Source organism: Staurois parvus, unplaced genomic scaffold (genome assembly GCF_062004578.1).
Source record: "Staurois parvus isolate SC_StPar_1 unplaced genomic scaffold, SC_StPar_1.0 ptg000525l, whole genome shotgun sequence".
Taxonomy (NCBI): Eukaryota; Metazoa; Chordata; class Amphibia; order Anura; family Ranidae; genus Staurois; species Staurois parvus.
Window position 1 is genome coordinate 570,831 of NW_028318321.1, and position 10,146 is coordinate 580,976.

The following is a 10,146-nucleotide window of genomic DNA, read 5'->3' on the forward strand; positions in this document are numbered from 1 at the left end:
ATATGTTTTGGGCACGATTTTTCTTGATGGTGTTTGGGGTATCAGCACAAGAAGAAAACACATGAATTATGGAAGAATCTTTATTACAAATTGATTGATTTTACATATATGGACATTTTATTCAGCTATGTCACTCTTATTTAGCAACGCTACATCACTTATTTTTAATTTGCTTTACTATTGTGGGAACACAATTTCATGTTAGCAGCAGCAACTATCATCACACTATTTTTCTTTCTTCTTTCTTTTCCTCTCTCTCTCATTATTGAGGTAGCGCAGGGGTTTCACTCTTATATTCAAAAGGTTATACACATACATACACTTTGCAATCCTCAAATTACCATTCATAAGCAAGTAAAAGGGACAGTTCGGCAAAGTAAACTAATATTTCCAGAGAAGGTCCTTGGGAGTCATTGACAGTTACAGAACAGTATTAAGTTAGCTTAGTTTTATCTGGTGCCCTAATAGCTTGCTACTAGTTTACCATTTCCTCTACTAGATGTTGTCTGAAGATTAAAAAGAATCAATAAGTGTGCATAAGAAACAATGTGGGCTAGTCCTTAACATTACAAGCATTAATATCTGTTCCTACTATACATGAAAACATGCCAACAAGAACATTTCATGTTGCCTAAAGCAGTTAATGATCTTTCTGCAGTGCAGCATTTAACCGCTTCCATACCGGGCATTTTTACCCCCTTCCTGCCCAGGTCAATTTTCAGGTTTCAGCGCTCTCACACTTTGAATGACAATTGCGCGGTCATACAACACTGTACCCAAACTAAAATTTTATCATTTTCTTCACACAACTAGAGCTTTCTTTTGGTGGTATTTAATCACCGCTGGGGTTTTTATTTTTTGCTAAATTAACAAAAAAAAAAATAAGACCAAAAATTTTGAAAAAAAACAAAAACAAAAAAACCCACGTTTTTCTTTGTTTCTGTTATAAAAGTTTGCAAATAAATAATTGTTCTTCATAAATTTAGGCCAAAATGTATTCTACTACATGTCTTTGGTGAAAATAACCAAAATCAGTATTTATTATTTAGTCTGTAGGAAAGTTATACAATTCACAAACTATGGGATATATCTGAATATTGATCAATCCTGAAGTTCTGACAGCCAGCCAATCTAATTTCTTGAGGTCCAAGAATGTCACAAAAGTACAGATATCCCCCAAATGACTCCTTTTTGCAAAAGTAGACAGTCCAACGTATTTCATAACAGGCATGGCGAGTTTTTTGAAGTTGTAATGTTTTTGTCATAATTTTTCAGAAATTAAAAAAAAAGTGATTTTCACTTTTTTTTTCTACATACTGTCACCAGTGCAGTACAGTGTCGTCATATAACTGGCATGGTGGTGATCAGGGACACTGACTGGTATTACATTTTTTTTTCATGTTTCACTATGACCAAAGTAATATAATGTTACCATAGTAACATTGTACTACTTTGGGGAAGAGATTATATATATTTATTATTTTGTTTTGTTTTTTTTTTTTTTTTTTTTTTTTTTTTTTTTTTTTACACAATTTGCTTATAGCAAAGAATTACTTTGCTATAAGCAAGCACTTACCTGAATGAAATCGATTCATTCAGGAATTCCTTTTTTCTTAACTGTGATTTGGCCACAGCTAATCACATGACACAGCTGGGCTGTAATTGGCCCAGCTTGTGCATGTGATCGCTGTAACTATTCACAGCTAGCCACACTTGTATACAATGGATGGCATGATAGGAAGCCATCGATTGTATACAACTGTCATGTGACCTGCTGTGATTAGTCACAGCAGGTCACATGGTACTGGCAACGGGGTCGGTACACAGATCTGTCATTGGCCCTGTCCGAGGTACACAGCCGGTGAGAGATCGCGCCGCTACGCGGCTCTGCTGGCATGCAAACTGTGCATGCCTGAAAGGACGCCAGAGGGACGAGGGTTTTTGCCAGCTGCCATAGGCTGGGCGGGAACCAGTTAGGGGCCCACTCACACATATTCTAGTAACACAAAGCCCATTTTTCTGTGAACTACCACAACAGACATTAATGTGCAGAACTATATACAGTGTATAGCAATTCTTTTCATTTTGAAAGTCACTCCAATATTCTAAGCACTGCACCACCATGCACATGCTTTTTAATGCAATGCACAGATGTTAATCATCTAAGCCAGCCTATCACAGCCTTACCCCCTAACATTGTTGGCAAGAGAAAAGAATGCCCCCATTACAATGGTGGTCAGAATTCCCTCTTTACACACAGCTAAAAAGATTTCTGGGTTTATGCAACCGACTCTGCCAAGTGGTGTTGGCCCCAGAACTATGCAGACTTGGGAGGTCAGTCAGCCACAGCTCAAATAACCCCTAGCAATCTCTGGAGGAACCCTGGTTGAGAATCGTGTTGTGGTGCGATGCATTGAAAAATAGTGATGGCACTTCAGGCTTTCATGTGTGCTGCTAGCCATTCAAAACTAATGGGCTGCCTTTAATGCAGCACGCCCCAAGAAAGAAAATTGTGTGTTGACGTGCCGCTTAGACATGGACCCTAAAATGAAACAAGACATCTGACGGATTACCATGTATAACAAGTAATGTTAGTACAGTTTTCATAAATAAGTTCCTATAGGCCTCATTCACACAGACAGAGTCCTATGACAGAGTGGCTAGACGGAAGCAACATTTTTTGCAAACTCCAAGTGGCTTTCACGTGTTTTGCACTGAGGAGAGGCTTCCATCTAGCCACTCTGCCATAAAGTCCAGATCAGTGGAGGACTGCAGTGATGGTTTTGTCCATCTAGAACTATGTCCCATCTCTGGAGCTCGGGTTCTTGGTCACCTCTTTTACCAAGGCCCTTCTCCTTCAATTGCTCAGTTTGCGTGGCCAACCAGCTCTTACAAGAGTCCTGGTTGTGCTAAACTTTTTCCATTTGAAAATTATGAAGGCCACCGAGTTCCTGGGAACCTTCAGTTCAGCAGAATTATTTGCAGCCTTCTTCAGATCTGTGCCTTGCACTAATCCTGTCTCTGAGTTCCACAGGCAGTTCCTTTGATCTCATAGCTTTTGCTCCGATACAGTATGCATTGTCAACTGTGAGGCCTTTTAGAGAGGTGTGTTTATTTTAATTTCAAGTGGTTCTAAAGGCTCAAGTTTTTTACCATCATGCATGAAGGTTAAAAAAAAAAAAAAAAAAATCTGTGTGCAGCATTGCCCTCAGCCCCCTCAATACTTACCTGAGCCTCATCGCCATCCAGTAATGTGAACAACAGCCTCGGCTGTCCCAGGTCTCTGCCTCCTCAGTGGCTGAGACAGCAAGCGGGAACCATTGGCTCCACTGCTGCCAATCACAGCAGTCAGCCAATGAGGAAAGAGGGGGTGGGGCCAAACCGCACAACTGCATACAGTAAGTATAGCATGTTAATTATTAAAAAAAAAAAAAAAAAAAAAAAAAAAAAAAACACCACACACCTTTAGAAATCGCTTTAATTTACCACATGTGGACTCCAATCAATGGTGTAGCAACGATCGAGAGAAATGGGAGGCACCTGAGCTAAATTTTAAAGTGCTACTAAACCCAGGACCCTGCATTCACTATATCTGGTCTCCCACTGTACACACAACATGGAAGTACAATTATTTTAGTAAATATAAACTGCTAAATACCTTTTCTCATCAGCAGTTAGAGCAGTCTTGTGACTTCAGCAGAGCACTGGTTAAAGCTTCTAGGAGTTTTCTTTCTGCTCTAGGATGTAAAACCTCTGACCTCTGTCTGGGTAGTGCCGATTGGCCCTGCGCTGATCACATGAACCCTCCCAAAGGAAAAAAAAAACCCTCTCTAGCAACACACACACGCGTACACATGCGCGCGCACACAAGCACACTGACCATGTGCATGTGACCACGGGTTCACTCTGTATCAGGTGGTTATAGCAACAAAAGGAGGTGCAGAGAAGAAAGGGTCAAACAGTTTTTTTTTTTTTTTTGTTTTTTGTTTTTTTTTTTACACAATGCAGAGGATTAACCCCTTAGGTTCCACAGTGAATATAACAAGCATGCTTTACTGCTTATACAGACTGATTTTATTGTTGTGGGTTTAGTAACACTAAGTGTTGTTGCAAAGGGTCTGAATACTTATGACTGTGATATTTCAGTTTTTCTTTTGTCAAATTCTCAGCCATTTCTAAAATTCCGTTTTCACTTCGTCATGATGGGGTACCGAGTATAGATTAATGAGAAAAATTATATTTATACAAACTATAGTTTCAGGCTGCAAAATAACAAAATTTAAAAAGTGAAGGGGTCTGAATAGTTTATGAATGCACTATACATAAACTCATCTGCAGTAAAAGCTACCTGCCAGGGAATGTTCACATTTACAATACATAATGCTGCTTTAAGTTACTAGGCTAGAAGAGAAACTAAAAAACTGCCACACAGCACTCACACCATGGCAATATCAACCCCAATTTCTGTCTGATTACTATTACAGGTACTTATATAGGGCTGTCAATTTACGCAGCACACACACATATATATATTGTACATTCACATCAGTCCCTAACCCTCAAAGGGCGTACAATGCAAGGTCCTTAACTTACATTCATACATACACATACTAGGGACAATTTAGACAGGATCCGATTAACCTACCAGCATGTCTTTGGAGTGTGGGAGGAAACCGGAATTCCCAGAGGAAACCTACGCAGGTACAGGGAGAACATGCAAACTCCTGGCAGGTGGTGCCATGGTTGGGATTCAAACCAACAACCCTAATCCCCAACCAATATAAAACAATTTTTTTTTTTTTTATGGCTCTGAACTCAGCACATTTGTACTGATCTTTATGCAACTGTGTGAATGGGCCCAGAAAACTATACAGCTACAATCAGATTGTTAGAGAAAAAAAAACAAAAAACAAAAAAAAAAAAAATCTAAAAATACATAAAATGGCTACATTTTTGCAAGAGCCCTAACCACAGCTACACTGCTTTCTCAATTAATAATTTACTTCAGTGCATAACTCCCAAACAAAATATTCACTGCTTTGTAGTAGACATGAACAGGAAGATATACTGCACTCCACAAATACTTTCATTGTTTTATCATTATATACAAAAACCCCCATAATTGTACCCAACCCAAAAGCACAATGAAAAATCCCACCATAAAACCACCAGATCCGACAATTTACCCAGGGTACCCCCTGCAATCATGCACACACATAAAACTTCCTGTCTCTATGTGTACTCCAATGAAACCTTATATTATAAAAATATCATACTCTTTACTGTATTAAATATTGCAATTGTCCTGCATGTAGGTTCACATTAGCGTGCTAACTTTCAAAGAGCAAAGGATGCTCCAATCTCTGCTCCTTCAAGTTTCCAGAGATGTAACATTTTATAGTGTGATTTTTTGTTATGCTTTGGTTAAAATTGTGCAGATTTTTGTATATACCAACGTAAAAAGGTTCAAGTGCAAAATTGTTTATTTTTTTGGATCTACTACATGATATCAAGATTTTACTCATACCACAACATGTGTTTTGAGCACAAGTCAACACACATACATTGGTGCAGTACTTTTTAACATGTGCTCTCTTTATGCTTCCTGAAAGATTCAAAAGATGTATGGCATGGAAGAGGATCCAAAATTATGCTGGAGCAGCATTGAAATGCACTGTCACACTCAGAAAGAAGTAGGACTTGTTCTCATTTCTCACAGCACATAATGGTGTAATACACCACTGCTTACACCAAATCTTATATGAATGGAACCCTAAACCTACCTAGGTGTCTACTCCATGCCATTGAACCATCTGCATGTCTGCACCGTGACATAAAAGCTACCTACATCTTTACGACATAATACCCATGTGTCTACTCCGTGCTATTAAAACATAACTTACATGTCTGCTCCATGCTATTAAACCTACCTACACCTCTACCCCATAATACCTACGTTTCCACTCCATGCTATTAAACATCTACTCCAGGATATCTACATTTCCACTCCATGCTATTAAACCCATCTACATGTCTACTCTGTGCCATTAAACCTATCTGCAGTCTACGACATAATAAACCTACCTATGTGCCTACTCCATGACATCTACATTTCCCCTCCACGCCACTAAACCTACCTGTGCGTCTACGCCACTAAACCTACCTGCGCGTCTACGCCACTAAACCTACCTGCGCGTCTACGCCACTAAACCTACCTGCGCGTCTACGCCACTAAACCTACCTGCGCGTCTACGCCACTAAACCTACCTGCGCGTCTACGCCACTAAACCTACCTGCGCGTCTACGCCACTAAACCTACCTGCGCGTCTACGCCACTAAACCTACCTGCGCGTCTACGCCACTAAACCTACCTGCGCGTCTACGCCACTAAACCTACCTGCGCGTCTACGCCACTAAACCTACCTGCGCGTCTACGCCACTAAACCTACCTGCGCGTCTACGCCACTAAACCTACCTGCGCGTCTACGCCACTAAACCTACCTGCGCGTCTACGCCACTAAACCTACCTGCGCGTCTACGCCACTAAACCTACCTGCGCGTCTACGCCACTAAACCTACCTGCGCGTCTACGCCACTAAACCTACCTGCGCGTCTACGCCACGCTACTAAACCTACCTGCGCCTTTACTCCAACCTATTAACCCTACCTACGCATCTACCCCAAGCTATTAACCCTACCTGAGTGTCTACTCCATGCTATGCAACCTACCTAAGTCTTTACTCCATAATACCCATGTGTCTACTCCATGCTATTAAAATCTACCTTACATGTTTGTTCCATGCTATTAAACCTACCTACATCTCTACCCCATAATACCTACGTTTCCACTCCATGCTATTAAACCCATCTATAGGTCTACTCCGTGCCATTAAACCAATCCACAGTCTACAGCATGATAATAAACCTAGCTATGTGCCTACTCCATGACATCTACATTTCCCCTCCACGCTACTCAACCTACCTGCACGTCCACTCCACGCTACTCAACCTACCTGCCCATCCACGCTACTCAACCTACCTGCACGTCCACTCCACGCTACTCAACCTACCTGCACGTCCACTCCACGCTACTCAACCTACCTGCACGTCCACTCCACGCTACTCAACCTACCTGCACGTCCACTCCACGCTACTCAACCTGCCTGCCCATCCACGCTACTCAACCTGCCTGCGCCTCTACTCCACGCTACTCAACCTGCCTGCGCGTCCACTCCACGCTACTCAACCTGCCTGCGCGTCCACTCCACGCTACTCAACCTGCCTGCGCGTCCACTCCACGCTACTCAACCTGCCTATGGGGTCAATTTACTAAAAATGGAGAATGCTAAATCTGGTGCAGCTGTGCATGCTAGTCAACCAGCTTCTAACTTCAGCTTGTTCAATTAAGCCTTGAGCAAAAACACTGGAAGCTAAATGGTATCTATACAGAGCTGCACCAGATTTTGCACTTTCTATTTTTAGTAAATCAACTGCTACATGTCTACTCCCTGATATCTACAATTCCACTCCATGCTAGTAAACCTTTCTGCATGTCTACTCTGATATCTACAGGTCTATTCCATGCCATTATACCCGTCTACTCCAGGTTATTAAACCAATCTACGTACATGCTATTAAACTTATCTATACATCCACTACATGATCTGAAACTATCTACATGTCTACCTCATGCTTTCAAATGTATCCCTGCAACTAGAAAGCCCAGAAAGATCCTGGAGAGTCCCTTAGATAAGGGAATGGGAAAAGCTGGGTGTTGAAGCTGAGCTCTTCATTCCTGAAGACTATAGAGCAGTGCTGGACAGCGCTGAAGAGCCCTGACAAGCACATCAGCTCATCCAGCATGCTGCTGGACACTTCCATCTCCTTAGCAAACATCAAGAATGCAAAGTAAACCTTCTAAAGCCGGCTCAACTCCCCCCCTCCAGGCTGTGTTGCACCTTATTAGTAATGCAAACTCCTATGGCATGTTGCTTAAGGCGACTGTAATAATATGGGTCACTAAATAACAAGGTCGCCGCAAATGTGTGTACTGTGCTCCGCTTACAGAGGAGCTACAGGGACTGGAGGGGTCTTCCAAAGCTGATATGTCCTATATGCAGAAGTGACCTCCATGCATAGCCCTTACCTTTTTTGAACTCTTCCAGCATGGCATCCAGCTTGGTGTCATTGAAGACAAAGTGCAGGGGGTGGTTGTAGAATTTGGTGATGGTCTTGAGCGGTGTACAGTCGTCAGGGTCAACAAAGGCCAGGTCCTTGACGAAGAGCAGGTCGACAATGTTTGAACGGTCACCCTCATATACAGGGATGCGGGTGTAGCCACTCTCCATGATCTCAGACATGGTGTTGAAGTCAAGTGTGGCATCGCCGGCCATCATGAAGCAGTCTCGCAGAGGGGTCATGACATCCTCCACAGTCTTGGTGCGGAGCTCCAGGGCCCCCTGAATGATGTTCAGCTCCTCCTTGACCAGGTCATTATAGGGGTCAGTGACCCTCAGCATCTCCAGCAGCTTCTCCCTGTTGTAGACGGTGCCAATCTCCTGTCCAAGGACGCAGTCCAGCAGCTTGCTGACCGGGTAGGAGGCCGGGAAGGTCATCATCATGAAGAACTTGGTCAGGAAGATGGTATTGGCACCCACAGCCAGGCCATGGCGGGAACAGATGGCCTGTGGCACAATCTCACCAAAGATGACAATGCCAATGGTGGAGATCACCACAGCCACCAGCCCTGAGCCCGCAATGTCGTCCAGCAGGATGGTGAGGGTGGTGTTGACCAGCACGTTGCCCAGCAGCAGGGAGCAGAGCAGGTAATTGCCCTGGCGGCGGACGGGCTCAATCCTCTTGGCATAGTTCTTCTCCTTGTCGGTACCACAGTTCTGGACAATGCGGAGCTCCATGGGGTCCAGGGCCATCAGTCCCAGGTTGAGGCCACTAAACATGCCAGACAGGCAGAGGAGGAGGGCAATGAAGATGACCTGAAGCCAGAAGGGGAGCAGGAACTTTTTCTCCTCCACCACAATGACCCGGGTGTCATCCCCGGCGTGGTACACCCAGGTGGTCTCAGTCCAGGGCTGCGGGTGGGCGGCTCCGCCGGGGCCGGGCGGAGGGGAAGGGGCGGAGGTACATAGGTAGTACGCCTTGCTCTTCTCAGTCTTCCGCAGGGGCTTGATCTCGATGTGGATGATGGCGGAGCTGCTGCGGCTCAGTTTGATGGGCGGCTGGACCAGGATGTCGGAGGTGCGGATGCCGCACGGGTGGGTGCCCTCGGAGGGCGAGTCGTGGGCCCCGCTCCAGGGCGGCGGGTGCTCCGTAAAGGCGATCTTGGACCACGTCTCGTTGTCGAGGTTCTGCCCGTACACCCGCAGCTTCACCCGGGTCCGCTCACTCACCCGCAGCGCGCCGCCATCCATGAATGACACGTCGTCCGTGTCCTCCAGCCGCAGCCCGATGATTACCGTCTCCGCTTCGTCCTCCGCTTCCCCGGTCGCCAGCCCCAGCAACATCACCAGCATCACGGTAGCCAGGACCCGGCCGTGACTGCGCGCCGCCATGTTAAGAGTGGGCAGTATGATGGGACCGCCCGCCATCTTTAGTCCGGGCGAGTCCAGACCCGGGAGGTGGAGGGGGGCGCTCACACCCAGTCACGTACTGCCTTCATCCCGAGCACCGGACCGGCAGCAGCCCTGCCTAGCCCGACACCCGCCCGGCTTCTGACTGGAAGCTTACTGAGCGTCCCGAAGTGAACCAGTCCGCGCTGAGCGACATCCCGACCGGCCAATCGTGTCACTAGGCTCCTTCCCAGGGGCGGGCTTAATTGACAGCTGGAGAGAGGGGGGCGTGGTGCGTTTACTATTCCCCCAGTAAAGTGCTTGGAGGATTTTCCCACATCGTGGGGGGCGTGACCGAGGCGCGAGGGGGCGTGGTGTGCCCGGGCACAAGTGACATGTGCTTGCCTCCAGCTGTCAAACTGGATTTTCTGTGTTCCTCGCCTGCAGCCCCAAATACAGAACACCTCGCCTAGGCTCACATCGATGCATGGAGTCATGTATAACCTGTGTACACATAAAGGCAGGATATCGGCTGGAAAGTCAGCAAAACCAATCTAAACACGAATCACTGCCACAGGAA

At 45.2% G+C, this 10,146-nt stretch overlaps 1 protein-coding gene across 2 annotated transcripts in view; it reads right to left on the reverse strand.

Annotated features, from left to right (window-relative positions):
• Positions 1-9,794, reverse strand: part of CNNM2 (cyclin and CBS domain divalent metal cation transport mediator 2) — a 227,019-nt gene extending 217,225 nt beyond the window's left edge. For both annotated transcript variants that reach the window (XM_089690244.1, XM_089690243.1), the window contains exon 1: positions 8,147-9,794. In XM_089690244.1, the coding sequence (XP_089546370.1) occupies positions 8,147-9,605 (1,459 nt within the window). In that variant the 5' untranslated portion in view covers positions 9,606-9,794. The remainder of the gene's footprint in view (positions 1-8,146) is intronic.
• Between the last annotated feature and the right edge of the window lie 352 nt (positions 9,795-10,146).